Source organism: Doryrhamphus excisus, linkage group LG13 (genome assembly GCF_037039965.1).
Source record: "Doryrhamphus excisus strain RoL-2023G ecotype Guam linkage group LG13, RoL_Dexc_Guam_v1.1, whole genome shotgun sequence".
NCBI classification, from domain to species: Eukaryota; Metazoa; Chordata; class Actinopteri; order Syngnathiformes; family Syngnathidae; genus Doryrhamphus; species Doryrhamphus excisus.
Genome location: NC_136369.1, coordinates 11,277,760 through 11,292,819, shown reverse-complemented (window position 1 = coordinate 11,292,819; position 15,060 = coordinate 11,277,760). Strand labels below are relative to the sequence as shown.

At 40.8% G+C, this 15,060-nt stretch overlaps 1 protein-coding gene across 2 annotated transcripts in view; it reads left to right on the top strand.

The window, feature by feature from the left end:
* The first annotated feature begins 1,513 nt into the window (after window positions 1–1,513).
* The window catches only part of tcf12 (transcription factor 12), a 69,690-nt gene continuing 56,143 nt past the window's right edge, over window positions 1,514–15,060 (top strand). The window contains exons 1-4 of one of the 2 annotated variants that reach the window (XM_078795842.1): window positions 1,514–1,729; window positions 2,412–2,500; window positions 2,719–2,791; window positions 10,881–10,954. In XM_078795842.1, coding sequence (XP_078651968.1) covers window positions 2,429–2,500; window positions 2,719–2,791; window positions 10,881–10,954 — 219 coding nt within the window. In that variant the 5' untranslated portion in view covers window positions 1,514–1,729; window positions 2,412–2,428. The remainder of the gene's footprint in view (window positions 1,730–2,411; window positions 2,501–2,718; window positions 2,792–10,880; window positions 10,955–15,060) is intronic. The other variant, XM_078795843.1, reaches the window with a different exon arrangement.

Below are 15,060 nucleotides of genomic sequence, written 5' to 3'. Positions count from 1 at the left end.
AAACATCCTTGCTTTTTTTCTGCGATGGATGAAATATCAATGTCAAATTTCACGCAAGGCATATAAAAACGTATGCTCACAACAATAAAAGAGTCATTTTAGACTTAGGCTTAACGATGAAACACACAGGCCACATAAAACAGTCTTAAATGAATGTACTGCAGTGTTATTTGTGGCTGCAAGCCACTGTGTACTTCCCGTGGGGGTTATACTGTAGTGCCAAAAATCTTAGTGGACTTATTCCTTCTCTTCCTTGGTGTAATGGGGCTCACGCAATAAACATCTGTAAAGGACAGAAGGGACAACTTCTGCTGTTGATTAAAAGGTTAACACAAGGTTTAGACCTCGTATGAACACATTTGACACACAAGAATATTTGAGCATTTGTCAACCTCAGAGGCAAAACTTATTAGAATCAGTCTGCATGGAGAGGTCAAGTTTATTTACACTTTAATGGTTAGTCAGCTAAAAGAAGACATTTTAAATCACATTTGGGTTAAAATATTGCTAACATTAAAGCAGGTGATGTATTTTAATAGAACAAAATGTCTGAATAAAAATGCAGTACATTTTTGGGGGCAAGCCACATTCACTGCAGTCCCTGTAAGACCATCCATCTCCCACCCACCAACCCTTTCGTTTTGTATCATTTGCTTTTGGGTCATTCAAGAACAGGTCTTTCACTTCAAACAACAAAGAAGGCAAAATATCCTGATGAAAACAAAAAGTAATGCATTTTTCATCCATACATCATGAGAGATTACTGTATATCTATGAGACTTTGAACCATAGAGCAACATATCCACCTGGAACAAAATAAAATAAGTTGTAAAATTATGCAATATTCTTGTTGTGTCCTGTTTTGTCACTTTTTTCCCAGTAACATAACTTTTTGAATGTAAAATACCCAACTGCACTAAGCACCACCAATGTTGAAGCCTTCAGCCAAAGCCAACATGAAACTTCACTGCAGTCCTCTGCTCTGGTTTATCGCCAGCGCGGAGGAAAAAGTAGTTCCAAGTAGTTCACTGCACTGTGCTAGGATGCCCGCTTAAAAATAAATGTAATTGTATTTTAAATGTACAATTAAATACTAATCCAAAATGTAATTTTGTGTGCTTTGTTAACAGAATATAGCAACTCGCTCCGATCTGTCAGTTACAAAAAATGTATTCACTCACATTCATGGATACCTGTAATGAAATTGCTCCACAAATAACTGCACTATACTGTGTGTTTTGTGTCCCTCTTCCAGCCAAACATCATTAGTTAAAATGCACATTAGGTGTTTCTTCAAATGCACTAACTGGATTTTGATGATGACCAAGCTGCGTTTGTTAGAATGCAAATATTGTGACCATGTGACTCAAGTGAGACTTCGAAGGTGATCATGCCGAGGTGAGACGAGTCCCCACCCGTTACTTGAGCAGCATCTCCCGCTGAGAGAGAGAGAGAGAGAGAGAGAGACCGAGAGAAAGAGAGAGAGGAAGAGAGACAGAGCCATGTTCCCGTCCGCTGCGGAGGGATACACTAACCCCACCATGTCATCGTGGTGCTTGGGCTCTCGCACAGCAAAAATGTCTGCCTAAGGGGAACTCTAACTGATACAAATACAGAATATTCTCCCTGCTATTGCCTTTTAAAGGGACATTTTACGCGTTTAGAGGCATTCAGCAAGAAAACGAGTCCTTACCAGATCACCCTAGTTGGAATTTCACTTGGAAAAAAGGTAAGATAACAGGAGGGGGTTGGCGAAATGGGCTTTCTGACCTGTGTAAGAAGTTGGGAGTTGAGGAGGACTATAATTGCGTTTTGTGGTCTTGTGTTAAGGTTTGACATTGTCGCTCGTTGGTTTCTTTTTGAGTGTGTTGCGTACATTCTAACAATATTGAATTAGTGTGTCACTCGCTGGAAAGGAGGCGCTCTTCTGTATACTAATGTCCAAAAAGCGCCCTGACAGCCTGCTAGCTCGTTACAATCCTCATTGAAGCTGTAATTGCAGCTAAAGGAAGCCACTTATCAATGTTAGTCATTAGCAACCCTATGCTAACACAGTTGACAGCCGTTTATACATAAGCATGTGTTCAACTAAGAACCGGGTTGTCACATAACTGACTAGAACATGCACTGTTCGATCAGAGAAGCGATGCTGATGCAGGTCCATCTTTTGCAACGCTGCCATCTCTTACTTTAATTAACATGATTAATACATTTGAATGTGTGTCACACGGACGAATATCTTTACATCATATATAACACACACATTGAACTTTACCCCAGAGTATGGTTTTCATGTTACACCCACAACAGACAGCTCCTGTGGCACTGATTCATGCATTTAATTAACAAAACAAACCAGCAGTGATGTGACCTGATGTGAACAAGTGTTTGTGTGTGTGTTTTCTCCACAGGTCTCAAGCTCACCAGGATGAATCCTCAGCAGCGGATTGCCGCTCTTGGAACAGACAAGGAATTAAGTGACCTGCTGGACTTTAGTGCGGTAGGGAAAGCTGTTTGCACACTTTTTTTTCCAGTGTGGGTATCATTCTTGTTGCTTTGGTTGAGAGAGCAAGTGAACTTCATTCATCAGTACGCGTTGTTGGTGATGACCAACACAATTGTGATACATGATTCTTGCTTGTTTCTTAACCACAGTAGTTGGATGTCTGTGAATGACTGTGGATTTTTTTGTTTATGTCCACACTGTGCCTTTCACAGATGTTCTCACCACCTGTCAGTGGAGGGAAGAACAGGCCAACAACACTTGGAAGCAGCCAGTTTAGTGCACCAGGTAGGCGCCAACACTCATCGATAATGCCTTTTAAAACCGATCACAACAACACAAACATGACATGAATGTGTATGTGTGCTTTGTCACGTAGAGTTGCCAACAAGGGACAAACTTTGTCCCATGAATGTGTATGTGTGCTCTGTCACGTAGAGTTGCCAACAAGGGACAAACTTTGTCCCATGAATGTGTATGTGTGCTCTGTCACGTAGAGTTGCCAACAAGGGACAAACTTTGTCCCATGAATGTGTATGTGTGCTCTGTCACGTAGGGTTGCCAACAAGGGACAAACTTTGTCCCCGTATTGCCGTGAGAATCAGCACTAGTCTGTAAATTGTTTGAATTTGGCAGCTTGACACAGGCAACGCCAGTTGATGCCTGCGTGTTTGATCACCTTATCAAACCTATTGGTCTTCGACTTCTCTTGCATCTGTCTTTACATGCTGTCACTGGCCGCAGTTAACTAGCTGTCTAGCCGGAAGTATCTGCCTAGCTTCTCGTCTTTGGACTCCAAATGCGACTAGTTCGGAGCAGGATTTTGTCCCACAGGGAAGGTATTACATTCATGGGGTACTCACCTTTCCAAGTTAACTTTGCTATCTTGTTGTCATTATACTAATTATGTCTTGTTCTCAAAACACTTTTTGTGTGTGGTTGTTTAATGAACACAAACACATAGTGTGTCCAGCCTTATGATGGTGATAGTATGTATGACGGGGTCCCCTAGTTCGCCAGCTGATTTTGAAGCCGAAGTTCACAAAGTGTCAAATCATAGTCTTGAACTAAAAAAATAATTATTGAACAATATATTTCCCATATATTCATACTACTCCAAATCATGCATGAAATTAAATTCAGGTTGGTATGATTCCTTATTTATAAGTGGATTTTTTTTTTGTAGTTGGAGCATACAAAACCTGTTTACCTTCTAAATATGTTCTAAAGATCTTTTGTTAGCATTATTAGAGCCCTCTAGACATGAAATAACACCCCTATAGTCACTTTTACACTCCTATAACCCAATGTGGTAGATATAGTAATACAAAATATGATCTTAGACAAAAGACATAACATAGACTAGCACATTAGCATTGGCAAAGTGCTTCCTGTGGTGGCTATTGTCTCATCAATGTAATGTTACTGACACCTTATGACCAGTGTAGAATATTGTTTGTGGTTAAGAGGAGACTCAAAATGCATTGCAGTCGCTTTATTAACAAGCAGCGAATGCATATAAAGTCAACATTCACACGGGAGCTGCTCTCGGTCACAACTCAGGGTAGCCTCTGAGCCACCTTGCGGACTAATATGCTGCTGCTAACAATCAGCTAAAACAGTCAACTCTGGCTGATGTCACACACATGACTTCCCACGCCTCCTTAAAGGTATACATAAGTCACACATCTTACACTAATTAATAATACAATATTAATATATTGCACAGATTAATCAAGTAATCGGAAAAAACAAGCATAGCAGTGTGACCAATCACAGAGGAATGGGCGTGCCTGGAGGCGGGTCGAGGGTGGAATTAATTTAAAACAGACCGTTTTGAAATCCAAGGAAATACAGCTGGAATAGGTGCAGGTTCTGGAAGATCTGTAAAGCTGCCTTTGGTGCGGGTTATTGTGTGTAGCTGCTATGTATGTAATCAAACTTTTAGATCTTTTAATCTTTTAACCCTTCGAGAGGATTTTGCTTGAACTCTCCGATTTCATCTGCATCAGTTGTCTTGTTTGCTAATCAGAAAAAGAAGGGGTGTGTTGTGGTCCATAAGCATATGCAAATGTTTTCTTCTTTAATTGATTGAACAAGAATGGTGACGCTGATCACCCACCTCTGCCTGGTCGCTGATAAAAGGATGGCTGTGTTTTAGTGAATCAGTTAAGACTACGCTTCCTTGGTCCCTTTTTCCAACTCAAACAATTTGACAGACATGTCTGTAACAGGATCATAATTGGAATTTGTGATCTTACGTTTGGTCAATGTTGCATACATTGCTATAATGTTATTTTATTGAACTGTTTTGGTCATGACTGAGTCCTTTGTCTGCCCATACAGCGGCTCATTAATTGTCTAGAAATTATTCTTCTGATCTTATAGCACCTTAACTGACAAACAAGTTAGTGGATGGTTTGTTTGGAATAAACAAAGGTCAGATTTCGCATCTTGGCATCACTTCCTTGCCTTGAATTGTACAGGACATTAAACCGAAGCACATCTATTGTGTGACGCTAGAAGGCAAAGTCAACAAACAAGCATTATGTTTACTGAGAGCATGTTTTGTGTGCGCCCACAAAGCCGCGTTGTCCTCGGTTATCTGTGAAATGAAAGACACACATCGAGTGGAACTGAACAGAAAGACAAAGGCAGGAGAACAGCGCTGTCATGCATGAACCGTATTTCCAGGGTGAATTTTAGAACACCTCTCCCTCCTCAGGAAAGGAAATTAAGTCACTCCCCACTGACACAGAATATGCATACAAAATTCCTTCATTTGAATTTAAAGCTAAGTTCTGCGATAGACTGATGGATCATGTGAAACTTTGAATGCAGTCACTGATAAAGACAATACCTCTCTAGAGATGTTGTATCTGAAAGGAAAATCCCATGACCAGTTCACTGTTTCCTATGGCATTTATCATATTCCTTGTTTACAATTGGTAGGCTAATGCTGGCTAGTTTGAGCTTCAGTCATAACACACTTGAGGTGAATGTGCAACAGGAGATGAGCTGCAAGCTATGTGGATGGTGTGTGTGCGTGAGTGTGTGCCTGCGTGTGTGCCCATGTGAGGGAGAGTTACTCCACCCTTACTGTGCAAAACAGGTTAAGAGGGAAATTGCCTGTCTGGAAAAATAGCAGGAACTTATCATTTATAAATGTTATCATTCAAAATTGGACTTCCTGAGAGAAAGGATGTAATATAAGGACCTTCTCACTAGAATATATACATATATTTTTACAATACTTACAAAACAGAACTGCAGTTTTTATATAGGATAACAGAACATTGTTGGATAACCTCAAGAAACAAAAATCAACATCTCTGATACAGTACCAACTAATATCCTACTTCTGGTCTACATCACCCATGAGTAAGATTGTCTGATCACAAGAACTGTAAGTTTTTGAATTTATTTATGATGAGAGCTATCCGCCAGGGAAGCCGTATGGTGAAGAAAAGTTTGCAAGGAATCCCCCCAAAATGGGTAATAATCAAAAAACTAAACGGGGGGCGGGGGTCCATCTTGATAGAATTCCTGTCTGCACCACTGCTATAGGCTATATGATCTGAAAATGGAACCATAAAATCTTTATTTAGACAAAAACATGTCTTTCAAGAGAGCCTATATCGCCTGTGAACCTTAACAAGGATGAGACGCCTTCCTTATGGAGACTTTCGATGTTAGAGTACAGTGTCCGATGGAGCGCTTCATGGCAGGACTTCCAGGTAGCACGCAGTGGGGCACCAAGTGAGAGAGCAGTCAGCGGAACCTGGTGTCTTCCACCGTTGAGGGGGTCATCTGGTCCAATGAATTCAATTATTTTTTGGGTTATTTGCGTAGCCGTCTGTTGGCCAATGTTTTGGATGTGTTAGCTGCAGTTATATATATATATATATATATATATATATATATAATATATATATATAATAATAATATAATTTATAGTATTATAATAATAATATATATATATATAGTAATAATATATAGTAATAATAGCGGTCAAGGTTAAGCAGTGTTGTTCAAAATCCCGCTGTAAGTGTCGATGATGATGCCTGGGTTTGCTTGAGAGAAGAGGAAGAGTATCACAAGTGGATCAGACATTTTGATGCGCTGGTTTAGAGACAGGAGTTGACAAATTCTGAGCCTGGTGATGCCAAATATGCAAATTAGTTTAGTGAATTTACTACCATCATATTTTTTTCTTTCTAATTTAATTAAAAATTTTATCTAGCAGGGATGTCCTGATCCGATCACGTCATCGGAAATTGGGTTCGATCAAGTGGTTTCAGACTTAATTGGAATCGGATGTAATCTCCCGATCAGGACACATGTATATTTAATGTCATTACTTTTGATCAGATCTATGGTGATGCGGTGGTACAGAGTGAGACCTCTTCACTCCATACCACACAGAAACAGCAACGTGTATGGCATGACATCACTTTCCTGCAGTGACACTTTTGGTCGAATGCCATCAAGCGAAGCAACACACGGAAAGTGTGAAGTATGCACACTTGGATTTCAAGAGGTGGGAAAGAAAGGCTGCATTTTACTGAGTGATACACTTGACACAATATAGCGAGTTTACCCAGGCAACCCAGTCGAAGTCGAATCAGCTGATGATGCAGGACATTTTGAAGAGGAGAGAAAAAATGCCCTGCAAATGGGGCATTTTATATGTATTATAAAAGTATCGGATGGCCACATCCCTAATTTTTATGGTTATATCGCTAAACATTTTCAAGCTACAACCTTTTGAAATAGTAATGTCAAAACTGAAAAAAACTCTGGCACCTAAAGGGTTAAATTACAACTATTTAACGTGCAATTCCTCAAGATATTTTTCATGGCATGTGTTGCAGGACGCAAACACTCTCACAAATGACATATAAGTTCCACAAGGCAGACATTTTGGGGTTTGCTGTCACACACCTGTGCAGTGTAAAGAAAAAGGTGAAGGGGACACCACCCAAGATATTCCACACAGGGGTCTCAGTTTTTGTGATCAACATTGAAAGGCATTGATTGGCATATGCCAATCACTTGCTTTTCAGCGGAAATTGGCTGATTGATCAGAGCATCACTATTCTAAAGCATTTCAAAATTTGGCACTTAAGGTAATTTGTGTGGTTAACAACAACGTTCTTTTGTGTATGTGTGACAGAATGTTTAAAATGTTACATTGCAACACTGCCTGTATAATTAATAAAGGTTTTATCACAGCAGCACCTGGTCAATTTCCATTTCTATGGGAAGAACACAAGTGAAAATCAATCAGTCAACCAATATCCCAGAGCCGAGTGTTTTCAACCTGAAGACAAGCTGTTTTTTTCCACCTGAGAGTAACTTGCATTGCGAGTGACTGCATCATACTGCATCGCCTCTGTTGGTCTGCTCACACCTGATACATTGTAAATGATATGTTCTTATGTTTTAACAGCAGGCCGAACAGCCACATTTATTAGAACATGGTTATGTTGAGGTATAGTGCTGTGTGCTCTCTAACGTCTGGTCTGGTCACCATATATTCTGTAGAAAAATGAAAGCGTTTACCAACTAGCACTTGTTGTTCACCTCTGAACATTGCAGTTGTGTCAGTAGTCTCCTTTTATGACTAACCTATGCATCATGATACTGCAGGTTGACAATTTACTTGCCGCTGTGGCCCTAAACACCATGATTTTGCATTGCATTAGCCACAACATTAGGGAGACTTGCACAGTCCAATGAGAGTCAATACGAGAGCTGTGCCTTTACAAAGATAATAAGGCTCAGTTTTGATGGATGCTGCCAAAGAGGTATCGATTTAGCTGTTTATTATTGTGGTGGTACTTTGCAGGAGTGTAAAACTGTGACTCTGAGTGATTCTTCCTGAGGTGTGATATTAGTATTGAGGGGAGATGCCTTAGTTTCCCTTTTCATGTAACCAGACCTTTATGTCTTGTTCATAATGACAAGTTGGACTTTAGTTTTGTTTTTCCTTATTTTTCACATTGTTTCCTTTTGCTCTTATTTTGGTTTCCTGTTTGGCATGATGTGCAGCTGCTTTGCGGTCGCTGGAAATCGCGTGCAGGGGTACCTGTTTCTCATTAGTAATCATATGTAGATTATGTATCCCGTTATTTAGGTGGAGTCTCATTTGCAAAGTGCAAAATCTAAAACCTTATAGTCATTGCTAATTGTTATCCAAAGGGGAAACTTGGAAATGGCTCCAGACTCCGGACATACTGAGCTTGTTGCTGTGTGGAGCTTGTCCTCACTCATGTGTTGACATCATTATCAGCAGAAAAAGCGATAGATCTATGATCTGATATTGGATATTGAGATTTTTTATTTTGAAAATATTATCAATATTATCGGACATCCCTAATTACTGTTTTATTTCAGCCAGACGGTGCCAGCGCAAAGGACGTGACACAGTTGGATGTGTTGACAGTTAAATAAAACAAACATGCAGTGTTTTAGTATTTTTGTGTAAAATCCAATCACATAAAAATCACATAAAATTTTTTTTGACAAAGGACAAATCTCATTCATCTCGTAATTGTGAAGAATACAGACATTTGGTTTTGTACAATGTGTTCTCTGGTATTCTAGTGTTCTTATTTTGGGTGAAAAAAGTGGAGACAAGTCGGAATTCCAATGCCTGAACCATGTCATCCCTCCAATTATAGTAGATAATGCTGTCACTATACTGTGAAGTCATAATATACTCAATACCAACATATGCATGTTATATCTAGCGACACATTTTTCTGTAATCAATGTAAGAGAGTACTTCCTGCATAAAATTATGACAAAATAAACTGCTGAACCTCCAAGTACTATATCTAACCAACAGCGTGTTACATCCGCTTTTCGGACAGCCTTCCAGTTTGTCCAACTGTGTTTGTGATCCTCAAAGAGGGAAGAAGCGCCTACATAAGTGATTGTGAACATAAGGCGAGTGAGTGTGCAGACAGAGGTGTGGAAATTGCCTGGAATGAGAGTTTGGACTATTGCATCTCAGCTGGGCATGGCCAGATAATTGAGGCAGAGCGTGACCGGCAAGACGCGCCAGGGAAAGATGGATTGGAAAAAAATAGCCTCTGACAGAGATTCATCGGTTCTCTCTTCCAGCTGTGTTGATGATGCACGTTTATGAGAAGTGGTGACTGGTATTGCTCATTTTCATCTCATGCTCTGCAGTGTAGAATTTGGCTTGCAGTTGCAGTTTTTCTAGTGGTGTGGGTCATAATCCTCTTGACATTGTCTTTATGGTGTCCAGGGATTATTTAATATCTCCATTGTTTTTGTTGTTTGCATCTAATGCATGATTAATGTTTCACATAAAGGTCTGTGCGCTGGGTATTTCTTTTAGCCAGTGATTGATCAAACGCTTTGAAGACAATTTTGGACGAATTATATTGCCTTTTTCAGAGATACGTATATAAAATAACATCAGAGACAATCAATAACTAGAATTGCCACCCCTGCAATTTATTTTTCAGTTGCAGAAATGCAATATTTTCATTTACTATCTCCCAAATCATATTTAAAGGGGAACTATTATGCTAATTTTTTGTGGACTGTATATGATAACCCCCACAGAAAGCTTTATAGATCTTCCAAAATCTGCACATATTCCAGCTGTATTTCCTTGCTTTCTAAAATTGTCCGTTTTAATTTATTCCACCCATTGCCTGCCTCTGGGAAGACCCACTCTGTGATTGGTCATACTCCCATGCATGTCCAAGGACTTCCGGACTACTGCCGAACACCACTTTCTAATTTGGTCGGTATAGGAGTTGACAATATGAATAAACCCGTTGGAGCGCTACTTGAAAAGTGGTTAGAAGCTACTGGTAGCTCATGAGCTACTGTCTGGAGACCCCTGAAGTACCGTGTATGAACAGACATACACGTGCAGACAATCTTTGCACATCGGTAGTGGAAATGTGGTCGTTACACGTTTTTTGCGGGACGTTTTGTGTCGGTTAGACAAAAGGCAAAAGAGTTACAATAAGGAGTATGCAAAGTTTTTACAGTCAACTCCTGTTAAGAAGAAATGTGAGCCATCGGACATCAGTTCATCCTCAGTATTGACTATAGTGGTATGGTCATGGGTTGATCTTTGTATGCGATTGTGAATGGTTGTCGATAAGTGCTTTGTGGTTGACTGCGTGTGGCGACTCACCTCTTGTACAAAGTCAGGATAGGCTCCAACTCACCTCAAATCTGCACCCATTGAAAGTCGGACATGGTATATAGGATGGACTCTGTGCTGGTGCCGCAGGCTACCGCTGGGCAGAATCTTGGCATATGCACATTGAGTCATGAGTCATCCTGACTTGTTGACTGAGTTGTGCTTGTTCTTCTCTGACAGGTATGGATGAGCGGACCAGCCAAGCATCTTGGGCCTCAGGTGGCGAGTCTAGTCCTTCGTACGAACCCTCCCGGGTAAGATGACCCATACCTTAACACCTCTGAATGCCCTTTCTGCTTCACAGCACATCATTTAACAGTCATCCCATGGAGGTGGTATATTGACCAATGTAGCACTTGAATAGATGTACTGTGTTATTCTGTGACTAGAGCTGATTAAACATGAATGTCAATTGTGGTGTTTCTTCTCCTCTGAAATCTATGGATTGTTGTAGATCATCCAATCATGACACAGCACACCAGTGAATAGCGAACATAGAAAATGTTCTTGTGATGATTAATGATGGCCAGCATCCAGACATGCTGTGCCACCAGAAGCTAAACTGTGTAAAAGCAGCTATGCAGGTACTTTTGTGGTATCTTTGCAATGGGGAGTAATTTAGTTGACATTTTCAGCCAAGCACAGTCATTGCAATTTAAGACCTCCACCGTGGCAGAACTTCTATGTAAGCCTGCCAATTTCGCACACAAGCTAGGGAAGTTAGCGTTACTTCAGCTGTTTACATTTGCTAGACTAACATTAAGATCCAGTAAAATATAGGCACTTTTGTACATTAACGAGCCATACTTGGCTAACTATGTGCCTAGAAATTAATCATTCATTCATTCATTTTCTACTGCTTATCCTCACGAGGGTCGCGGTGGTGCTGGAGCTTATCCCAGCTGTCTCCTGGACTGGTCGCCAGCCAATCACAGGAAATTAATCAATTGTTAATTTTTCCCATTGTTGATGAAGGAAATATAGTCACAACCCTACTTTTAATATTGAATCTTGGTAGGCCGCTAAAGGGAATGAGGTTTCACACTGGAACTGCTGTAATTAAATTGAAATAATTGCTTTCTTTGTGTCATTTCACAGGTTTTCCAGAAATTCCGTACAGTCATGCAGCCTTTTATTACACTGATAAATTTAATTTAGGTCATTTATTTTTCCACAGGATACTTGTTAAACTCACATACTGTATCATTCACTTTCTTAAAGGGGACCTACCCTTTTTTTCGACCCTTTGTTTTGAGTTGTGGACTCCTACAGAGCAGCTACCCACAATAACCCTGGCGGTTGAGAGTTCCCTGAGTCTCGTTGGTAAAAGACCATTCATTAGTTAAATTCAGGTATTAGCAACCATTAAAGATACAATAACAAGTGAATGAGGAAAAATACATAATTGCAATGGCGTTCATGGCACGAATGGCCCAATTTAAAAAGAAACTTTTCCACACAACATAGCGGCTTCAAATACGACGAGTGGCAATTGTGAACGGTGTGTGCATGTTGCCTTTTATCCCTCAGCCACACCAGCAACTGCTGGGATATCATTGTTGGCGCACAGCGGCAACGCCGACGGTGGAGCGCTTCGTTAAAGCTGATACACGTCACAGTGCTCCAATTGCTGTTTAACCACATTTTCTTTTTTTTTTTTCATTTACTTTTCCTTCTTTTGCATTGTCTTGCCACTTTTTCTAGCCGCTTGTTCGTGTGTGGGTGACATAAGGCACGTTGGTGATTCTTCGAAACATGAAATAACTCCTCTACTATTTTTTGTAATTGAGGTATTGGAATTATCCGAGTAATCGTTAAATATTGATGTCATTTTTTTGTTGGGTTTTGTTTCCTGCACAGCAGAAAATATGCTCCAGAAAATCAGTTTTTTGGGGGAGCAGAGGGACACCTTAAGGGAGGCCAACTGTGCCACGGGGCAACATCTACTCTCTGTCAGGGAACATCTGGATTGAGTGTGCAGACACTGGCTGCAGTTCCTATGAACAAGCGGTTATATTGAAGGGAGAGGTGTGAGCAAGTGTGAACAGTTCTCTCCTCCTGTTTGTTTGCCCCTCACATATTGGTTATTCTAGATGTCCTGTATGAATCTCATTTAATGTCAGTCTCCTGTCACTTTCTATCAGAATTCAGTTAAATGTCAGAGCTTCTCTGGCTGCGGTGCCTTGTTTATCCCTCTGTGCCCTTCCCGAATGAACATCTACAGGCAATGGTAACACTGGCAGCTTGATTTGAATTATAAGACAGAGAAGCTTCGGATATATTTGCTCCAGGTGCATATAAATGAGTGTTTGTGACATTGCAAGGCACAGCATCAGCCAGCAGACAGCTGTTTACTCCATCAGAAGATTTGCACACACACACATACACACACACACAGCTGCATAGGCAGCCGACATTGATCAAGACTTGTTTTACATAGCCTAGAAAGAATTATGGCACATTTCAAGACTTGAATGGCACATTTTACTTAACCCAGGAAATACACTATCGAGAATGTTAAGTTTTTCCACAGTTAATTGTGACAGCCCTTAAGCACTTATAATACAAGGTCACACTGAGTGTTTTGAGTACATTTTTAAAACTCCCATGTCGCTAAATGACCTTTCACACCTTTCAGTAACAATACTGTACTCATTGGTGTTTCTCAAAGCTCAAGGATTTGGACAACAAAGATGTTTGCTGTGCTTTGTCCGCTACAAAGGGAATTCAGACTTTCTCAGCGCCTGTTTGAGCCGTAGAGCCACGAGTATGTGATCAGTCGACTGTGAACAGTCCTCAGCCCTGCCGTGCTGACCTTGGCTTCCAGCCAGCCACTGTATCCTGGGCAGTTGTGGCTGTAGGCTGGAGCTCTGACAGCCAAGGCTGTGCCCACCGCCACAGCACGACAACCCTTCACATCCCCTGGTGCCTTGGCCCAGCATGATACTCGAACCCGCACGCATCCATCATGACCACATCATTGCCTCCCAAGCTGCAGTCACACACTCACCTGGGATGTACCAGAGTGAGATGCCTTTTTAAACACAGTTCCAAGTGATTGGAGGGCGGGGGGGTTGCTACAGTGATCTGACAGTTTATTAGCCACTAGTGCTAGCGTTGCCCCGTGGCAGCGATGACAGCATGCGTTAGCATCTTGTGTGGATATAGGCCACCAGTCTTTGAGAATGACGAGGGATCTGTGATTGATGATCCAACAGTTCCAGAGGAGCAAATACAAGACTTACCATTATCCCTGCCCACCCCCTCCTTTTTCCGTCCCTTCTCCAGCACCCCAAGCCAGCCTTTTCCTGCTTCACACTGGCAGTCATAACAATTAAAGATGACGTGTTGAGGAATGATTAAATTGTCCATTACCAGCAGGTGCCTTCTTTCTTTCATTCATTCATTCATTCTTTCTTTCTCTGTCTCTCTCTTTCTTTCAATTATGTCAGTAGTTTGGCGTCTTTTCCTGGCTGTGCTACAGTGGAGAGGAAATTCTACTAATGTTAATTGTGGGCTATAAATCTGTATGTGTCTGTGTGTGTGTGTTTGCTCGATCTTCTCACAAGGCTGTTGTTGTCATTGACTGTTCATGGTGTGATTAACAGTGTGTGCGGCCTGGCAGCAGCACAATAGGGAACCTCTGAGGATTCCCTCCACACAGAGCAACCCTCCACTGCCTTTGAAATTCCTTCATCACCATCCGCTCACAAAAAAGATGGATAATAAGATTTGACTTTTTTGACTGTATATTTAATGCAAAGGGTACAAGTCGTCCAAAATAAGTCTATAGAAATGCAAGCCAACCGCTGCTGGCGATCTCCCTGGTGGTAGCTAATGCAGTTTGGAAAGCTGTGTTTGACTGAAGCACATAAGGATTTTCACAAGACTTGGGATTAGCACAGTAACAGAGTGTCTTTTATTACTTTGGACCCCGAGTTTTCAAAAACCATGCTGTGGCCGATATTTAGACCTAAGCCTCTGAAGCAGATAACTGTCATGAAAAGGTACTGTTAAGCCGCAGGAGGAAAAAAAAGCAATTTTTTAAAGCTGCAGGTACCGTTGAAAGATGTCAGATTGCATCTTCCAGATTCTTCCCCTTCTGTGAAACAACACTTTCTTAGGGTGAATGATACTTTCATATATGTATGAAAATGTTGTAGAATCAAAACTCAAACGCAGAACTTTTCAAATATGCAGTGGACTTATCAAGTCAAACACAATCTCTTTCAGGGTGGTGGACAACCTCAGATCTGCTCCTATTTCAAAATGTTTCCCATCGGAAATAAATGAATCTGCACTCAGAGGGTTGAATTTTGCAGCTCACCCAATTACGTTTTTTCAAATATATATATTATAT